This window comes from Mauremys mutica, chromosome 3, assembly GCF_020497125.1.
Source record: "Mauremys mutica isolate MM-2020 ecotype Southern chromosome 3, ASM2049712v1, whole genome shotgun sequence".
In the NCBI taxonomy this organism is placed as follows: Eukaryota; Metazoa; Chordata; order Testudines; family Geoemydidae; genus Mauremys; species Mauremys mutica.
The window spans coordinates 133116484-133137632 of NC_059074.1; the positions used below are offsets into that span (position 1 = coordinate 133116484).

General features: G+C 42.5%; 2 protein-coding genes across 3 annotated transcripts in view; one reads left to right on the top strand and one right to left on the bottom strand.

The window, feature by feature from the left end:
* Window positions 1-5725: 5725 nt before the first annotated feature.
* LOC123365894 (cytochrome c oxidase assembly factor 6 homolog) lies at window positions 5726-7823 on the top strand. Of its 2 annotated transcripts, none has more exons than XM_045008911.1 (3): window positions 5726-5808; window positions 6557-6708; window positions 7535-7823. In XM_045008911.1, exons 2-3 carry the CDS (start codon window positions 6565-6567, stop codon window positions 7628-7630), a joined length of 240 nt encoding a protein of 79 aa, XP_044864846.1. In that variant the 5' UTR covers window positions 5726-5808; window positions 6557-6564; the 3' UTR covers window positions 7631-7823. The 2 variants fall into 2 exon arrangements, with proteins under 2 accessions (XP_044864846.1, XP_044864845.1); XM_045008910.1 differs by lacking the exon at window positions 5726-5808 and adding an exon at window positions 5864-6173.
* Window positions 7824-9056: 1233 nt separating this feature from the next.
* The window catches only part of TARBP1 (TAR (HIV-1) RNA binding protein 1), a 107782-nt gene continuing 95689 nt past the window's right edge, over window positions 9057-21149 (bottom strand). The window contains exons 28-30 of the mRNA XM_045008909.1: window positions 16558-16682; window positions 11758-11894; window positions 9057-9450 (exon numbers count right to left, since the gene is read on the bottom strand). Of these exons, the coding sequence (XP_044864844.1) occupies window positions 9285-9450; window positions 11758-11894; window positions 16558-16682 (428 nt within the window). The 3' untranslated portion in view covers window positions 9057-9284. The remainder of the gene's footprint in view (window positions 9451-11757; window positions 11895-16557; window positions 16683-21149) is intronic.

Consider the following 21149-nt stretch of genomic DNA (forward strand, 5'->3'; position numbering starts at 1 on the left):
CTGGGGGAAGAACGGAATCAACAGGTGGGGTTGTTACAGGAGCACCCCCTGTGAATAGCATACAGATAATAATTTCTGCGGGCTCTGACACAGAGCAGGTGGTTCTCTAGCACACTTGCCTATATTAGGCAGCACTGATTCTATTTTTTTATACCAAAAAGGAGGGATTGACTCAGGGAGTCATTCCCAATTTTTGCTTTTGCGCCCCTGGCTGATCGGCCAGGGGCACTTATGACAGCAGCCAATGGTACAAAACGATGGAAGGTACAATATGGCTAGTAACCACTCTTGGCTTTTGCGCCCCTGGCTGATTGACCAGGGGCACTAGCAGCAAATGGTACAAAAGGACTGGTAGCCATGATCATCCTCAGTTCCAATTTATGGAAGGGTTTGGATGGTGCAATATGGCTAGTAACCATCTCTGCTGTCATGCAAAAGCAAAAGCATGCTTCTGTGTAGCGCTGCTGAATCGCCTCTGTGAGCGGCATCTAGTACACATACGGTGAGAGTCACAAACGGCAAAAAAAGCTCCATGATTGCCATGCTATGGCATCTGCCAGGGCAATCCAGGGGAAAAAGGCGCGAAATGCTTGTCTGCCGTTGCTTTCCCAGACGAAGGAGTGACTGACAACATTTACCCAGAACCACCCGCGACAATGATTTTTGCCCCATCAGGCACTGGGATCTCAACCCGGAAGTTCCAAGGGGCGGGGGAGGCTGCGGGAACTATGGGATAGCTAGGGAATAGCTACCCACAGTGCAACGCTCCAGAAATCGACGCTAGCCTCGGACCATGGACGCACACCACCGATTTAATGTGTTTAGTGTGGCCGCGCGCACTCGATTTTATAAAATCTGTTTTACAAAACCGGTTTATGCAAATTCGGAATAGTCCCGTAGTGTAGACGTACCCTTAGAGTGGCAGGGCCTCATGGGGGAAGCTCGCTGGCTCTGGCAGTGCTGTACCAGTCCTATTTATAAGCACAGGTCTCCAGAGCTGTCAATCAAACTCCTTTCCCAACCGCTATACACATTCAAACCCCCCACATAGCCAGGGACTTCCTTCTCCTGTTATTCACTCCTGCTGAATTTTGCAGATTAGATGAAAACAACAGAAACACAGAAGAACAGGAACATAAAATGTTCTGTATCCATCTTGCGCAACAACAAAAACAAAACAACCCTCCAATATCACATAGAAACATTTAAATGAAAATGACATCCTGTGACCTACTTTAACCTTTTTTTAACTTAATATCCTCCAGGTTTTAAATAGTCTCCCTTTAAAAATGCACTGATTCCCTGTAGATGAGAAAAATCAATGATATTAGTGCATATGTAAAGGAAGGAAATTTAAGGAGCTATGTAAATTTCTACTCCACCGAAAATACAAGTGGGGAAAAAAGTTGGAAAAATGAAGTTCTATAGTGATATGCAACAACTACTGAGTCTGACCCGGGATGCCTGAGGTAGCCCACACTGAAAATGCCAAGGTCAGGGCAGGCTGCAAAAGGGAGAGCAAATACTCCCAAAACTGGTGGTTAACACTGACGTTAAACTCACCAACCAGCCACAGACTGGTCTCTCACACTCGTTATCAAGAAGTTAAATTAAAATCACACAGCCCCCTTTAGTGCATTCCAGTTCTCTTGGTCCTAATCAGTACCTAGGTCCAGTACAGTGAGAAGTTATTGAAAACACTCTGCTCACTATACAAAATGTTCTTCTGCACCCCAAAGGGCCAGCCACATTGCCAGGTCAATATTAGGTTGGATCTTACCCAAAATACCACATTGCCAGCCAATCCTTTAGTGTCTAAAACTAAAGATTTATTATAAAGAAAAAAGAAAGAACAAGATGACAATTGTTAAATGGTAAAGCACTTAGATACTTAGAGACTTCAAAGTCCATCCATCAGGTTCTTAGCAATACTGGTGAGTTTGCTGGCTTGAAAGTCCCTCTGGAACACATCCACAGCTTGGATGGGTCATTCAGTCCTTTGTTCAGAGCTTCCGTTTGTAGAAAAGTTACTCCAGAAGTAAGACACAGGACTGAAGACAAAATGGAGATGATGCAGCTGCCCTTTATATTCCTCTTGCCATGTGACTTGTACTTCCTGTGTCCCAAACACAAGCTTTACAACACATGGGCATGGAAAAGCCTTAGCGTTCTGTCCATAGCCTGCCCCTACAAGTCATGCTGACTCATATGGTGTATCCCCTGGCTCCTTTCAATGGGTTCACTGAACCGCTGATGACCCTTGATGGGCCATCCAGCAAGCTTAGTGCTGATGCCAATCTGTCTAGGATGTCACCCAGAAACATAGCACAAGTTTGGAAATATAGATATACCATACATATCTATAACTCATAATACTAGGTGATACAAACATATAAACAAGATCACATTCGGCAAATTATAACGTTTTCACAGATACCTCACATGGTATATCCGGAATGATTCATCACAATCTTATAATATTGGTATCAACAATATCATAAAGTGTCCCACATATTCCATACAGCATCACAATGAGTATTACAAACAGAAGCAGAAAGAAGTTAGCCTGAAACAACTTAAAACCTCCTAGAACATATGGATTATAGTTGTGACCAGGAGGTTTTTGAGCACCATAGAAAGCTGTACTAATTTGTAAGCATATACATCAGAATTCATATATTCTACATAATTATGATATTGCTTACTATGTGCTACACCTTCTGGAAGTCTGCTGTCTGCAATCAGCTGCCATTTTTGGCACTTAAACTACAGCCCTTGAGACCAGTGCATGTTGGGCGGAAGCTAGAGGATGGGCACTACTGTTGCAGCCTGAGGCTCTATGACTGCTCCCATCACCAGTCCGAGTGTGGAAAGGGCAGTTGAGGGACCTAATCCTCCTCTGTACCTCTGGGCCATCTTTCACTGTGACTGAGAAGCAGCAGCTGTGCCATGTGGCCCCAGGAGCAGGGAAGAGCAGGGGAGGTATTTGGGTTGTTTTTTCTTGTCCCCATCAGACATGGCCTGAGTTGGGGCCGGGGGACAGATCTGTCCGAGCAATAATCCCCACTTCTGCATGGGAGATGAAGGGGTTCAGGAAGGGCTAGCTCCAAGAAACCCCCTGGTCAAAAGGAGCCCAGGAATATTGGGTACAGTAACTCTTTACTTAACGCTGTCCCGGTTAACATTGTTTCATTGTTACGTTGCTGATCTATTGGAGAACATACTCATTTAAAGTTGTGCAATGTTTGCTTATAACGTTATTTGGCAATGGGGGTTTGGAACCAGGGTGGGCCTGCAGCCCCACATCAGCTCCGCTCAACACCCCCCCCCCCGCACCTCCTGCCCACCAGCGGCCCCACAGGTCAGCAACTCCCCCCTCCCTCCCCGCGCCTCCCGCCCGCAGCAATCAGCTGATTCACGGCATTCAGGATGCTCTGTGAGGGAATGGGGGGGGAGTGAGGATGCGGTGCGCTTGGGTGGAGGAGGGGCGGGAAGAGGCGGGGTGGGGTGGAGCAGAGCAAGGAAGAGGTGGGGCAGGGGTGGGGCCTTGGGGGAAGGGGTGAAGTGGGGGGCAGGCCTGGGACAGAGGAAAGAACAGCAAGAGGAGCAGCTGGACGATCCACCCTCTTTCACCCTCTGACTCCACCACCTCAACCAAGCTTCACAGTCATCATTGCTGAGTACATTATTACATTGTTTGTTTAAAATTGTTTAAAACTTATACTGTATATGTATATAATGTCTTTTGTCTGGCGGAAAAAATTTCCCCGGAACCTAACCCCCCCTTACATTAATTCTTTAGGGAAACTGGATTTGCTTAACATCATTTTGCTTAAAGTCACATTTTTCAAGAACATAACTACAACGTTAAGTGAGGAGTTACTGTACTTGGCTTTCAATAAGTAAAAATGCCTTTTCCTTTTTGGAAGGGGACGATGGTGGTGGTAGGGGACTTAGAAAAACTCCCAAAAGCTCTGTCAGAAGCAGAGGCTCTTGGCCCATTGCCCGTGTATGTGTGGTGGTAGAAAAGCCCAGGAAGGGGTAGTGCCTAGCCCCTCCATGCAGCCACATTTATTGGTAGGGCCCTACCAAATTCACGGCCATGAAAAACATGTCACAGACCATGAAATCTGGTCTCCCCTGTGCAATCTGGCTATTGTAGGAAAGCAGTGGCTGCTGGCTGGGCACCTATCCCAGAAGGCTGCACCACTGCCAGCAGCAGTGCAGAAGTAAGGGTGGCATGGTATGGTATTGCCACCCTTTACTTCTGCACAACTGCTGGTGGCAGTGCTGCCTTCAGAACTGGGCGCCTGGCTAGCAGTTGCAGCTCTCTGGCCAGCAGTCACAGCTCTCTAGGCGCCCAGCTTTAAAGATAGTGCCTCTGCCTGCAGCAGCGCAGAAGTAAGGATGGGATGGTACGGTATTGCCACCCTTACTTCTCTGCTACTGCTGGCGTCAGCACTGCCTGCAGAGCTGGGTTCTTGGCCAGCAGCTGCCACCCTCTGACCACCCCGCTCTGAAGGGAGTGTAGAAGTAAGGGCAGCAATGCCGGGACCCTCCTATAATAGCCTTTTGACCCTCCCCCCATGACCCTCTTTTGGGTCGGGACCCCTACAGTTACAATACCAGGAAATTTAAGATTTAAATATCAGAAACCATGAAATTCAACATTTTTTAAATGCTATGACCATGAAATTTACCAGGATGGACTGTGAATTTGGTAGGGCCCTAGTTATTGGTCTGCCTTCACACTTCAAAGCAGAGAACACCCCTCCAGTTTGAACGTGAGAAACTCTGGTCACAGCTTTGTCATTCTAGCTCCCTACAGCTTGTCGGTATGGCTTGGAGTTAAACAGGTTGCTACAGTAAAAATACATTGTATAGTCTGTGGTCCTATCACGTGTCCACAGACCCCCAGCTTAGCCTTGACATGCCTATGCTTGGCTGCAGCCTGAATCCTGGATGCGTCCCGCTACCCAGCACCATCGACTGTGAATAGGGTGACCAGACAGCAAGTGTGAAAAATCGGGACAGGGGTTGTGGGGGGTAATAGGTGCCTATATAAGAAAAAGACCCAAAAATCAGGACTTTCCCTATAAATCGGGACATCTGGTCACCCTAAGTGTGAAAGACCAAAGATCAGCCTCGGCCCAGGAAGCTGCGACATTTGCCTGGCTCAGCATTGGCAGGATCAGGTGTTACATGGTGTATAAGTGGTGCCAACCCAGCAGCTGGTGAGAGGAGTCGATCAGGAGTAACAAAGCCACGTTCAAGATTCACACTTCAGCCCGGTCGGCTACAACCTCCCCTCACAGACCAAGCCCCTCGCCCCTCTGCTGGGGCTGCAGCCCGGGGCAGGACTCGGCTGTGCGCCAGCGGGGCTTGGCCTGACTCCCAGCCCCCGGCCTGAGCACGCGGGGGCACAGATGGGCGGTGGGGAGCCCGCAGCGCCAACCTGGCTCGGGCGCCGCCCCCTCGCCTCAGAACCAGGATATTTGTGCCTGGGCCAGACAGGTCCCGCTCCAGCCGCGCCCCGGACCCAGCAGCCTCGGGGGCGCCCCACCCCACGGGACTGCAGCATCCCCTGCCTAACGCTGCGGCCCGGCAGCGAGACTAACAGGAAGCGGCGGCACTACTAGGCCCGGGAGCGTCTCCTAGCAACACAGAAATGGCAGCCCCCCGCAGCATTGCGCATGCGCACAAGGCATCTCGGCCCCGCCTATGTGTTGTCTTTGCTGCCGTCACTTCCGGCTCTTTAGATCTGTATCCGGCCCGAGGTCACAGTCTCCGCTGTGCGGCTGCCGGCGGGTGAGTGGGGCAGGTGCCGGGGGCCAGACGGGACCGGCCTGGGGGCGTGCGGCGGCCCCGCGCGCAGGGGGCTAAGCCACCCTGTGGGGCGGGGAGACGCTCCGAGCACAGGGGGCCCGGGGCTCCCTGCTGCTCTCCCGGGGGGGGGCTCAGCCCCTCTCACGGGAGCGGAGGTTTCGCTGCGCAGGCGCTTCGTTTTCACCCCCCGACCAGAGTTTGTATCTGTTTGGAGCCTGTTCCCGTTATTAAACCGCAGCAGGGGCCAGGAAAGGGGGAGCCTTAGGGCAGCGGTGTCATATCGCCACCCTGATTTCAAGTGTAGTTTAGCGTCTCCTGTTGCTCTTGTGAAGGCAGCATAGACCCAGGTTTGTAACTGGCGTGGGTATTTTGTTAACGTGCGGACCCTTTCTGGTTCCCGTGAGTGGCAGGCTGATGTGAAGCACCTGCCCTCTTGCGAAACTTAAATGTTGGTGACGATAACGTCTTGCAGGGTTAAGCTTCTCAGACGTACAGCAGCTGCTTATCAGTAATATGATTCGTTTGATTTAGTTCTCCAGATTACCGTGGCACGAGATCACGTGACACACAAGGTTATTGACGCCATTACAAATAAAGTCTCACATCTTGCCAGTTCTTGGACCTTTTTCCACTAACCAGTACAATATTTGTGTGTGAATAAACTTGAGGCAATAGGCAGATCAGTGTTTAAAGTGGACAAGACATTTACAAATTTATTTTATTTTGCCAGTAATAAAAATGTCAGCACCATCAATGGAGGAAAGGAAGGCTTGCTGGGGAGCCAGGGATGAATACTGGAAATGCTTAGATGAAAATATGGAAGATGCTTCTAGGTGTCAGAAGCTTAGATGTTCTTTTGAATCTAGGTGTCCACAGCAATGGGTGAGTGCTAATAGCTTTTCACCAGTCATAAGATGCAACCTGACAGTTGTGTTGTATCAAAAATGAATTTCTTCTGCAAATTAGTTCATATAAGCATTCTCAAGTAATGCTGCAATCTGCATTATTCATAATGCCATACCTTACAGTAATATTTTCTGTTTTAATTTAAGACGCTGCTTCCCTTTAATTTTTCCAGTTGTGTAACTATCCAGAATATTTGTACACTGGCAAACACATACAAGCAATGCCCAACAAATAGTTGACTTCTGCTGCACAGCAAGCAAAGCATTACTATTGTAGATCCTCTTAAAGATGGGGTATTTGTTTCATGGAGTGGTGTATTGAAAAAACAAAAGTGTGTGTATTAAATCCAGAAAACTGCCTAGTCAGATAATTGGTGAAGTAGATTTCACCCTATCTAAGTTGTGTTGCTATACCATTGGCAAGGTATTTGGGAAATGTCCTGTCAACTCCCATAAACAGGGAAATTTAATGGATAATATTGCATAAGTTAAAACACTGATCTCAAGGGGAGAATGCTCATGTAATAATGGCAGGGCTTGCAATTGCATGGCACCTTGAGACCAATGTATTACTATGTGCTACATCCCATTTTTTCTGCTCCAACGACTGAGTTCACATTCTAAACCATTAACATACACAACTTTTCAGTATCAACTTGGTCAAGTGTGTATATTTAAATAATGATCAAAGACTGTTCTTTCCACAGTCCTGTTAGCTGATGTGTGAATAAGAACTTTTCATGTTGGAGTCCCATACTACCCGTTTGCTTTGATGAATATAAAGTGATCTCTCTTTAAAACAGGTAAAATACTTTGACAAAAGAAGAGACTTTTTAAAATACAAAGAACAGCTTGAAGCAGGAGAATATCAGCCTCCTGGGACTACTGAAAAGTCATAGCTACACATCAATTTATTGAAACACAATCAATGAAAGAATCTTATGGAAGAGTAATCTTATGGAAGAGAAGTACTGAAAGAGGACAAGAACTCCTTGAGTTAAACCTAACTGGTAACCTGTACTGTATCGCTAGAAATTCATGCTGCTTTCCTTGTTGCAATGTCTCGCTTTTATGCGAGAACAGTAATTAAACGAAAGACAGTGACTAAGTGTGTGTATCAAAGAAATATGGTAATTTTTCCTATACCTGAATTATTTATCGTGTAACTAGGATGAAAAGCAGTGTTTCCCAGAAATTAATGCACTGAATTATAAATTTATATTTTAGGGAGAATATTGAACTGTTTTCAAACTTGACTATTTTTTCTATGCATGTGAACTAACTTTTCTAAAAGGCTCCTGCATCTTCCCTTCTCTATGAGGATAATGTGTAAGTGAGCAGGTACACTCTGCTAATTTGAAAAATTTTTGTGAATCAAATTAATTTCAGCTGTTGCTGTGTGGCAAGATTTTAGATAAAGATCAAGAGGTATAAATAACCATCTTTCTTATGTAGCTGGTCTTCATTTATATATTTTTTATAAACATCTGCACAATTATAGTTGAGATTTGTAGGTGAACAGTTTCTCAATCATTAGTATGTCACTTTTTTTAATATGGAGATATACCTATCTCAGAGTTGGAAGGGACCTTGAAAGGTCATTAAATCCAGCCCCCTGCCTTTACTAGCAGGATCAAGTACTGTCTCTGACAGTTCCCCTCAATCCCTAAATGGTCCTGGTAAGGATTGAGCTCACAACCCTGGGTTTAGCAGACAAATGCTCAAACCACTGAGCTATCCCTCCCCATTGTATTTGTGAAAAATACAATGCTACAGGTATGATTTCTTATGTCGCTGTTTGTATAATTTGGTGGCAGTGATATTACCAACTCCTGTATTATTCACAATGGATTTGCTCCAGTAAAGGTTTGTGGGGTAGTCCTTAGGCAAAATAGCAGCTGCTTTAATAACAGCATTTTCCAAATTGTCAGGGGAAAAGGATTAAGAAAACATTGTGTATTAGGACAGGGCCCTCCCTACACCTGAACAATTTACCCTGATAAATTACTAAGGATAGAGTTTACTGGGATCAGCATACATTGTTTAGGTGTTTAAAACCTGTGTTTTAAAAATGTTCACTAACATACTTATAGACATGATTTATCCCATACTCCTAAACCACTTCCCCATTTCCTGATGTAAAAGTCCCTTTTAACCTCAGCTACAGCTGTTGTGACCAGAATGACTGCTATAGTAAAAACCCTACATTTTGAAATACACTGTCTGAAACAGTTAAATGTCAGTGAGTTGTGTGTTCGAAGGGATAAGAGTCCATTAACTCTGGTTGCTTCCACAGCAGTAAGAGACCCACACATATGTAAGCACTATACAAACAAGATTTATTACGAATAAAACAGTTGTATACAATTAGATAATACGTTAAGGCATTTAAAAACAATTTTTGTACTACATAATACCATTATATAACATGCAAAATTTAAAAACATTGTCATTCACCCTGAGTCTGTAATTATTCCATGTGTTTAAAAACATTTTACAGCACCATAAAAAGCCATCCAGCTGCATTACAAATAAGGCACAAGACTCTTGCAGTTATTTCAGTTGTTTTTGCTTGATCAGTTGTTGCCTTGTATACTCCCAAATCAGCAGTGCTCCACTTACATGAACATTCAGTGATCGAATGATACCCTGCTGAGGAATTTCCACACAAACATCCAGATGCTGAATCAGGTTTGCTGGGATTCCCTCATGTTCATTTCTAATAAGGAGGATATTAAAACGATTTAAATATTTTATCCAGAAAAGAAGGAATAGAAGAAATGTCACTTCATGCTATCTCCAATATGCACCTGTCTAGAGAAACCCACGTGTCCCACAACAGAAAAAAGAAATTAGCTACAGTAGCAAACACCACTAGTTGCTGCCAGCTCCCCCCATCATGGGATAAGTTTCTTATCCATGCAGCTGATGCTTACTTCTTCATACATATAACTGATGAGCACAAAAAAAGTAAACCTAAAAATTCCATAGCACTGTAATTGGAAACTTACAAAATACTAAAACTAGTGTCTTGCTTCAGAAGCAAATGTTACAGAAACACTGAAGACAATGGAAAGTAGACAGTGTACTAGTTTAGTCCACTATCTTTTTGCTTTAAGAAAAACTGATTGGTTCATTTTAGTTGTGACTTAACCAAAATATAAAACGGTCTTATCCTAATAGATGTTTTCCACATCTCAAACATGAGACTGATATACAAGGATCCTAGACTAATCTTTTTGCCGTAGGAAAACACGGAATTTGCATTTTTACAGAGTATCAGAGGGGTAGCCGTGTTTGCTGCTTTTACAGAACTAGACTAAGAATCCTGTGGCACCTTATAGACTAACAGACGTTTTGCAGCATGAGCTTTCGTGGGTGAATACCCACTTCTTGCATCCGAAGAAGTGGGTATTCACCCACGAAAGCTCATGCTGCAAAACGTCTGTTAGTCTATAAGGTGCCACAGGATTCTTTGCTCCATTTTTACAGAGAATCTTCAGTTTTTACATTTTGTGAAAATAGTTAATATATATTTTTATTTTAACTAAATTTTATTGACAGTACCAGTATCCCTTATTCAATGTGCGCAACCTCCCTGCTCTTGTGGTTGATTTTTGAATGCTTTAAATTTACATAGCTAAACATACTCCAATAAACTGCTTCTGGCATATAGAGGTTACTCAATGGCCTACAGGAGTTTGTGTTTTAATGCATCTCAAATTTCACTTCAGCCTCCAGCTGTAATTGAAGTTATGAATAGATGCCAAAAACTTTAAAAATCACCCCCTAAAGACCAAGTCACTGAGTTTGGCAAGGACAAATTTCACGTTGATGGTAAGCTTTGAATTTGCTTGCAAATGTAAATATATCATTAAAACACTGCATCCACCTGATATCTATATACAGGTAGTGTGGTTAGGGAAAACTAAAGTTCAGCCCTTCATTTTGGTTTTTTTTAATCACAGAAAACTAGGATACCTGCTGATATAGCACAAATGTTGCAAATCAAGACTGAAGTTTAACAACTGTAGCAAAGGTTGCACTAATCTCTTCCTGTATCCTTAGCCAATGCTATTAGTTACTTTGTCACAAAAACTTAAATCCCTCAGAAATGGAAGATGCTGAATTATAATAGCACACTCAATAGAAGGGATGCTTCACATATAACAATTACTGATTATATTACTAATTCCCCATTAGTGCAGAAATGAAAGCAAGGGATCAATTTCTTTACTTTTATGCAGAAATAGAAAGTATGATTCTGGAATTTCTGTTTTCAGGGATAGGCCGCTAGGGGATATCCAATCACTAAATACTTGTGACTATCTTAAATATTCCCACACTGGTCCATAGGTATCTAGGTCTGCTATTTCTAGTGACAGCACCTCAGTAAGCACTGCTTATACAGACTGTACCCCCTTCTGAATGAGGTCACTGAAAATAACACCACATAGCTATGCTGAAGATAAAATGGGTAAACTAAAGTGTGCAATATAACTGGAAAACAAAGGTGTGGAAAAGGAGGGTGAGTGAAAGAGAGGCTGTCACATTACAAAAGAGACTCAGGGCATTTATTACTATATTGTCACGTGAGAGATTTATTACTGGGTTTAACAGCAAGGCAACATCTATGAAGCTCTACATTAACACTGTATTCAGCTCATGAGAGATGAGGGCACTTTCTTTGCTCTGCAGTGATTCCTGTGGGAATTAGTATTATTGGGCTCTAAAGTTCCATCCAGAAGCCCTAGCCAAGGAATAGTGCCATGGTGTGATGCTTTGAGGTGAGCCACGGAGACCAGAGTTATAAAGCCCTCTTTAAAGACAAAGATATTTGATCCATGGGGTTCGATATTTTAAATCTTTTATACCAAGTGAAGAGAAATACTCTTATATACCATCTCTCTTCTTTCCTTCCACCAACATTGCTTGATTTTCAAATCATTAAACTGCTGCTCACGAGGAAGGGTGGCTTGATGGACCACAGTATGGAAACTACACATACAGGTTGTTTGTAACTTACCCCAGCAATAACAAGGATTTCTCTGGAAAGCAATATTCGGTCAACTCAGAACTTTTAGCAGTTTGCTCCACACCTATGATAGTGTAGCCTTCAGTTTTCTTCTGCTGTAAATAATTAACAAGCTGAGATGGTTTCACCTGCATGTTAAGAATAGGGGGGAAATATACAAATATTTAATTTTGTATATAAAAATATATTACCACAAAAAACTTTTACACATGTCTAAAGCTGAGAATAGAACATTCTACAGAAGAAAAAAAAATTTTAAACTAATTTTAAGATTTTTTTTCAGACTGGTAATTGGTACTATACAGAAATACACTAGGGCTCTGGGCTTCACAGATATTTGTATAACACAGATCATAAGTTTTACTGGATCCATACATGATTATATCATATGGGAGTATTACTGCAGATCAAGTGCAGGACGTCTGGTGTTGCCCCAGTTTATGTTTACAATGCCTAATTATAAACACCATTTTTAGGAGGGAGTGAGTAAAAGAATGGAACTGTCGCTAGATAATGTAGTGGATAAAGGAAAGATTATGTATCAATAGCTGTGGTTCTTTGAGAGTTTTGCCATTTCATATTCACACTTGTGGGATGTGGTCCAATGCCCTGGCATAGCTGACCTTCGAGAACCTGCTAGAAAAACAGCACCCACTGTGACGACCCAAGTATCCACTCACAGCAACAAATGCTCAGGAGCTGAGGTGACAAGAGGCAGTGAGGCCCACAACTGCCTCATTTCTTATTGTTAACAGCCAAGTCCTTTTGAAGATGGACGTGTAGTGTGAACATGCAGATGCGCTGCTCTTGAAGAATCAGTTAGTGGTAAGTAAAGAACAGTTACAGTAATTTTTTCAAGCAATTGGCCACATGGATACCCCTCTTAGTGACTAACAAAAACGAGCAGTCTGTTTGCTTACAGACGGATACAAGGAGTCCCACATAAAGAATGACTGCAGGACAGCTCTACCAAAACAGGAATGCGATCTGGAAACCTCTACTAAAGAACTGTGTCTTGAAATTGCATGCATCAGAGGGGTAGCAGTTTTAGTCTGTATCCACAAAAACCAGGAGTCCGGTGGCACCTTGAAGACGAACATTTATTTGGGCATAAGCTTTTGTGGGTAAAAAACCCACAAAAGCTTATGCCCAAATAAATCTGTTCACACTTGCTATCTGGTCAGCCTAGTTGCAAAGAAGCATGCTGCAATGGATATTTCTTTTTTAGATGGTTCCCAACGTTTAGCAGTACTAGGGGGTAGAGAAACGCATCTCATAACTGGGAATATGCAGAGGCCACTGCAAAAATAATGCTGTTCTACTGATAGAAAATACTTATCTTTCTAATCTTGACAGACAGCTAAATAAATTTCCTGAGAACTGTGCTAACCTAATGATTTTGAAGAGCAAAACCAAACAAAATATATAGCTTTAGATTTATTCCCTCATGAACTTGTCTAGATACGAAAAAATCCTTTTTGCATATAACAAAATGGGAAATTTAGTATTTACCCTAGAATCCTTTTCTGGAACTCTGGTGTTTAGCTGATGTGTGTATGGGCTTTCTTTCTACTGCGTATGCTTGTGTGGTATCTCTGACTGGGACCTTGGAATCCAATATTTCTTTTTTTCCCTTCTTTCTCTCTTTATAATCTCAATTTGTCAGATACATATCAGAAGCCAAGTCTCACAAGCAGTGTAAAATGTATCATTACTATAGTGTTCTGTATAGGCTGGGTGTAGAAAATGTTGTTTAAATGCAGGTCTGTTACCATGTAATTGAAGCAAAGTACTGTATGGCTTTGTAATTTATTCTGAAAACAAAACGATTTTAAAGGATTGACAAAACTGAAAATACAGAGAATTTTACTCTTACATCAGAAATAAAATTTTCCAGAGATTAACTGTAAGTAGACTCAGAGTACTATGAAAATATACAAAGCTGACTTTGAAAATGGATATATCTATTAGGGCTTTCAAGTGATCAAAAAAATGAATCGCAATTAATCACAATTAATCGCACTGTTAAACAATAATAGAATACCATTTAAATATTTTGGATGTTTTTTACATTTTCAAATATATTGATTTCAATTACAACACAGAATACAAAGCGTACTGTGCTCACTTTATATTTATTTTTTACTTCAAGTATTTGCACTGTAAAAAAAACAAACCCAAAAATATGGTTTTTCAATTCACCTAATACAAGTACTGTAGTGCAATCTCTTTATCATGAAAGTTGAACTTACAAATGTAGAATGATGTACAAAAAAAACTGCATTCAAAAAATAAAACAATGTAAAATTGTAGAGTGCAAATCCCCAGTCCTACTTCTTCTTCAGCCAATTGCTCAGACAGACAAGTTTGTTTACATTTAGTGGAGATAATGCTGCCTGCTTCTTGTTTACAATGTCACCTGAAAGTGAGAAAAGGTGTTCTCATGGCACGGTTGTAGCCAGCATTGCAAGATATTTATGTGCCAGATGCACTAAAGATTCATATGTCCGTTCATGCTTCAACCACCATTCCCGGGGACACGTGTCCATGCTGATGACGGGTTCTGCTTGATAACAAGCCAAAGCAGTGCAGATTGACACATGTTCATTTTCATTATCTGAGTGAGATGCCACCAACAGAAGACTGGCTTTCTTTTTTGGTGGTTCGAGTTCTGTAGTTTCCACATCGGAGTGCTGCTCTTTTAAGACTTCTGAAAGCATGCTTCAGACCCCATCCTGATCAGATTTTGGAAGGCACTTCAGATTCTTAAACCTTGGGTCAAATGCTGTATCTTTAGAAATCTCACATTGGGTACTTTCTTTGCATTTTGTCAAATCTGCAGTGAAAGTGTTCTTAAAATGAACAACATATCGTCCAAGCCTGCTATAACATGAAATATATGGCAGAATGCAGGTAAAACAGAGCAAGGGACATACAATTCTCCCCCAAGGAGTTCAGTCACAAATTTAATTGACTTTTTTTTTTTTTAATAAGCATCGTCGGCATGGAAGGATGTTTTCTGGAATGGTGGCCAAAGCATGAAGGGGCATACAAATGTTTAGCATATCTGGCATGTAAATACCTTGCAATGCCAGCTACAAAAGTGCCATGCAAACCAGGGCCGCCCAGAGGATTCTGGGGGCCTGGGGCAGGGCCAGGTTTTCGGCGGCGGGTCCCTCTCAGAGAGAAGGCCCTGCCGCCGAAGAATGAAACGGCGGCAGTAGAGCAGCCTAAGTGCCGCTGATCGCGGCTTTTTTTTTTTTCTTTTCCCCACCGCTTGTATTTACCTGGCGGCGCCCGCCACCGAAGTGCCGCCAAAAACCCGGAGTGGCTTGCGGGGTCCCTGTGGGGCCCAGGGCAAATTGCCCCACCTGCCCCCCGCGTGGCCCTGATGCAAACACCTGTTCTCACTTTCAGGTGACATTGTAAACAAGAAGCGGGCAGCATTTTCTCCTGTAAATGTAGACAAACTTGTTTGTCTTAGCGATTGGCTGAACAAGAAGTAGGACTGAGTGAACTTGTAGGCTCTGAAGTTTTACAATGTTTTGTTTCAGTGCAGTTATGTAACAAAAAAAATCTACATTTGTAAGTTGCACTTTCACGACAAAGAGATTGCACTACAGTACTTGTATGAAGTGAACTGAAAAATACTATTTCTTTTGTTTATCATTTTTACAATGCAAATATTTGAAATAAAAAAATATACACTTTGATTTCAATTACAACACAGAATACTATATGAAAATGTAGAAAAACATCCAAAATATTTAATACATTTCAATTGGTATTCTATTGTTTAACAGTCCTTTCAAACTGCGATTAATTTTTTAAATTGTGATTAATTTTTTTTTGAGTTAATCGTTTGAGCTAACTGCGATTAATTGACAGCCCTAATATCTATATAAAAGACTTTACAACCACAGACTTGCATATAGTGCTGAGTGTTAGACCTACAGTCTGAAGCAAGATGCCCTGGATTTTGATAAACTATAGAAAAGGCTCTGAAATCTACCTTGTAAATTAGTTTCAGGCAAACTGTGTGATTAATTATTCTCATAGTCACTAAAAGAAATGGGCTAAACAAGATGAGATTAATAACATTTAAATTAATCACTTAAGTTTTACAAAAGAATTTTAAATGTGAATGTACAACCATCAGCTGTAAAACACTAGAGTCAGAGTATGTTACAAAACAAGAGGCAACTAGTACAATCAGTTTCACTAACACAAAAAATAATCAACATACCAACCTTTTAAAAACCGCTACAAGGGTTTTCAAAAGCAGCAGGCTAATGCAAAAATACCTTGATACTAGCATAAAACAGAGAAGTAGGTACTTGTGCCAAATGGGTAAAGCAGTTAATTTTCAGGAGAGGGAAAAAAGTGAGACCCTTGACTTAGAGCAGTGCTCCCCAACGCGGTGCCCACCGGGGCATTTATGGGCGCCTGCCTATTGACAAGGGAGTGCCCCACCACCAAGGACACAGCCGCCGGTCAAGCAGCTGCCGAAATGCTGCCGAGAAGCGGCAACGCAAAGAAGCGTCACCGACGAAATGCCGCTGCTTCTCGGTGGCATTTCAGCGGCAACACTTCTTGACGCTGCATCTCGGTGGCATTTCAGCAGCAATGCTTCTCGATGACGCTGCTTCTCGTTCTCGGTGGCATTTCAGTGGCTGGTTGTCCACCACACTCAAAGGTTGGGGATCACTGACTTAGAGGGCATCAGTTTGAATGAATTTATATGTACAGTGCTCCTTTTAAGTAAGCAGCTAAAATACTTTTTCCACCCACCTCGACAAGAGGAAGCCACTGTTCCGCAGAAACACTGAGATGTTGAAATTGCTTATCATTTATATAATGAAGACTGCCAACAACTAAAGCAGATGCCCCAAATATTTCACTTGTACGACACAAACCTACAAATAAACACAAGATTTAAAATATAAAGATTACTTTAAACAACAAAACTAAGGTATTAAAGCACATGAAAAAGAGAAGACAATTTGAAAAAAATAATCTCTAGCAATATAAACATTTGTCTCTCTAGCCCTCTAGTTTTAGTCAACAGGGTTATGTCCAAGTGCTTTTCATGTATGTTCCAAATCATGACTCTCAAAATGTCAGCAGAAAAAGGAAAATGCATTCTATAAGCTATCAGTAGGTTTGAAATAAATAAATAAAAAACAAACCAACCCCACCTTTACCACCATGTCCTATAAAGTATTCTGCAGTATTTACTTCCAATGATGTTACAGTGCAGTGGGATGGCATATATGTATGACTTTTGGGTTACATACACACAAATGACACAAGGAGAAATCTCTGACCAGCAGAGTTAAGAACAATAGGGAGTTTTGTAACTATATTAGGGATCAACAGAATCCTCTCAATGGTATTGGCTCATTACTAGATGGAAATGGTAGAATTATTAATAATAATTGCAGAAAAGGCAGGTCTATGAGTGCTCTGAGTTCCAGTATGGGTCTCCAACCCTCTTTTTCCTTTGGTAACTGGAAGTAACAAGATTAGAACCCTCTGCCTCTTAGAATTGTGGGCACTGGCTCTCTGGCTCCTACGCTGAGGAGATGGTTTCTCTCTTGACATAGCAGGCTCTTGTGAGAAGGGTCCCTGAAGGAGGACAGGGAAGGGTGTTTGGTAGGGGAAAGGGAGGTAAAATGAATGAAGTATCCCATCACGGCTGATCTCCAGCACCCATTTGTTGGAGATTATCCATTCCCAGGTGCTGCGGAGTGGGGTGAGATGGTTTCTGAAGGAATGGGTGGGGTTTTCCAGCGTGAGATAATAAGGAGAATGTTCTATGGGGACCTCAACCATTCGTTAAAATTGTTGCTTTGAGGTGGAGGGTTGAGAGGAAGTGAGCTGTGATCCTGACATCTTCCATCTGGGTAACCTGGGCTTCTTCATCTGGGGTACATATGATCTCTGTGCTGAATATTGAGATGAATATTGTGATGAGTGGGGCTTGATTGGTGGCTGAGGACTATATTGTCTTTTGTACCCAGGTGTATAGATCCTGAGGGTTTGAAGAGTGGCCCTGGGATCTTTTAAATTGTGAAGGGAGGCGTTGGTCTTCTTGGCTAATAGCTTTGTCCCTTCAAAAGGAAGGTCCTCCACAGTCCATTGGACCTCCTTTGGGAAGCCAGACAGATGAAGCCATGAGGCCCATCTCATCACAATGGCAGTAGAGATTGAACATGCAACTGTGTCAGATGCATCAAGTGTAGACTCGAGAGATGTCTTAGCCACCAGTTGGCCTTCGTTGACTATGACTTTAAATTGCTCCTTATGAGAATTGGGGAGCTGCTCAATAAAAAAACCTGAGTTTTGCATAGTTCTGATAGTCATATTTTGCCAATAAGACTTGATAGTTTGCAACGCGGAACTGGAGGATGGCCGAGGAGTATACTTTCCTGCCAAAAAGGTCTAGACACTTCCAGTCCTGGTCATAAGGGGTGGATTTAAACTGGTGTTGGCAGCCCTTAGAATTAACAGCATCCACAGTGATCAAATTGGGAGGTGGATGGGAGAAGAGAAACTCTGTCTCTTTTGCTGGCACGTAATATTTCTTGTCAGCAGGACAGACGCAGGGGCCTGCCATATGACCTTGTCGGGGTCCATTAGTGCCTCATTAATAGGAAGGGCCACTCCAGAGGAGGTGGAGGAATGTAAAATGTCCACCAGCTTATAGTGCGATTCGCTCACCTCTTGCAAAGATATTTGCAATGTTTCTGCCATCCTCTGTGCCAAGTCCTGGAACAGTTTAAAATCATCTGCCATAGATCATGGAACAGGTATCACCGTCTCACTTGGTGGTGATGATGAGACGTGTGCTTGAGAAGTAACTTCCTGCTCAACTTCAGCCTTCAGTTCCTCCCTTGCTTGTTGAGGAGGTTCAAAAGCCTTCCAGGCAGTAGCTCAATGGTGTTTCTTCGATTGCTGGTAGGTCACACTAGAGCAGTGGTTCTCAAACTTTTGTACTGGTGACCCCTCTCATATAGCAAGCCACTGAGTGCGACCCCCCTTATAAATTAAAAACACATTTTTATACATTTAACACCATTATAAATGCTGGAGGCAAAGCAGGCTTTAGGGTGGAGGCTGACAGCTCACGACCCCCCATGTAATAACCTTGTGACCCCCAGCTTGAGAACCCCTGCACTAGAGGTTGTCTTTGAACCTGCTAAAGATCACAGTGTGGCCATTGCGATGGGAAGGGGCCGGTGGTTGGTGCCACAGCTGACCAAACCAGGAATGCTGTGGACCAGGGGGATGATATGCCTGAGGTCCATAGTGAAACTGGGTCCCATATGGCAGGTGAGAAGAGTGGCAGGAAACCATGTTCTCTTGCTCACTTTCTGACTGCAACAACAAAAAGAGTGGTGAATGGTAAGTCAAAGGTGGTCAAGACTATGGGTGAACTTGGTACTGGGTCCCCGGTAATAAGCAGAGGCGAGTCCGGTGCGTCAGACACCAAAAGACCCGTCACGCACTGGAAGTCTGGTGGTGCAGAGGGCATCGGTACCAGCAGTGGTTGTCGGTGCCAAGAGGCTTGTATCGATGGGGTCAGAGATGTGATTCAGATACCAAGGTCTGTTGGTGCCAGACGTACCACAGGTGGTACTGATGTTGACGTCCATATTGATGGAGTCTTCCCCAGGTCGGATCTTCTATGTTTTTCATACCCCTGTGGTACCAGTGCTTTCTTGCCTGGGACCATTGGGTCATTGGATGGACTTGCTCCATTGGTATGATACTGCGCATGCCCTGGGTACCAGATTTAGACAACTTTGGTGCCTTTGGTACCGATGATACTGATTGAGCCAGAGATTGTTTTTGGCTTGATTGGGGCTCACTATCGGGACTCACGAACCTTTTCTTATGTGAGTGGCTCACATGAATCTCCCTTCAAAGTAGAAGGTTGCAGTGAGGGCTCCCACCAGGACTCCAGAGGTTGACGGGCTGACTCCATGAGGTGAAGTTTGAGCCTCATTTCTCTGTCTTTCCTGGATCTGGGCGTCAGTTGCTGATACAAACCACACTTCTGTGGAATGCGGTTCTCTCCCAGGCAATGAACACACTGTGAGTGTCCATCAGTCACTGGGATAGACTCCTTGCAACTGAGGCACTTTTTGAAGCCTGGGGTGTAGGGCATACCTTGTCCAGGGGGATCATCTCTCTCCCCCTTCCCCCGCGTTCCCTCCCCAACAAGGGGTTGGCAGAAGACAAAGTCCTTTTTTTTTTTTTAAGGCAACAGCCAAAATAAAATCTAAAGGAAGTAAAGAAAGAAAAAGGGCTTCAATGGAAGCTAAAAATTAGCAATTCTAAAAGAGTTAATGATCTGCGGATGGACAGCTATAGCTCTGTCATTAGTCAGGGGCGGTTGAGAAGGAACTGAGGAGGGTTCGCCCCCGTATGCTGGCTAGCCTTGTGGCAGGCGAGGAGCAGTGCATGAGTGGGCTGAATGGACACTGCTACCAATGTTCTCTGATCAGCAGTGCAGGGACACAGACACATGTACAATGGAGCGCCCATAGGGACACTATTCAAAGAAGAAGCAATGTTTTTTTTTATTTAAATCAGATTTTTTTAAAAATTTAAATAATTTTTCCAAAGATATATTTATTTAAACAAATTACATTTGAAATTATGACAACCTATGCAAAGGCCTAAACTTAGTATAATCTACTAAAATCATCTAAATTAAATACAAAAATAATATTCAAGCACTCCATGTTTGCTGTCAACATTTAAAAAAAAGTCAAACTCCTGAACTGGTAGACTAAGGCTAAGCACCTAGAACTAAAGTTTGTCTAAGTGATAAATCAGTTTTCGACAGCAGTAGTTCCTTTTGCAGATGCAGAGTGAATATTTTTTTCATTTCAATTTATTCAACTAGTTCAGTTCAATGACTAGTTCATTCAAAGCTGAGAAATGGCCTGGGAATTGAAAAAGCAGGAAAGCTTATTTTCCTTTTCCAATCTATGAATAAAAACTACATGTGAAAGGCAGTGATTACGAGTTCTAAACTCCTGAACAACATGAAGGCCAGAACCAATCAATTAACTAAGTTCAGATAATTTTTACTTTGTTTAATAAATCAGTTGGTTTTAAAGGCAAAACATGTTTTGCTAAACATACTTTTATTTCTTATGTATCCAGCACATTTAGGATTGTTTTTATTAGTTAAAAAAACTATTTGAAAACACTGTTTTTATAATTTTTTAATTTAATTCTAATTTCCAATCCAAATTCAGTTTAACAAGTCACAAGTAAAAAATTTATCTAAAAAATAAGAAGTGTCATTTTTTCACCATTCTAACAACAACAACAAAAAGTAAAGATTAAGAATCTGAATAAAAATA

Coding starts and splice junctions, on each gene's coding strand:
- LOC123365894 (XM_045008911.1), top strand. CDS start 6,565: ATGTCAGCACCATCAATGGAGGAAAGGAAGGCTTGCTGGGGAGCCAGG. Junction 6,709..7,534: donor CTAGGTGTCCACAGCAATGG/GTGAGTGCTAAT, acceptor TCTTTAAAACAG/GTAAAATACTTTGACAAAAG.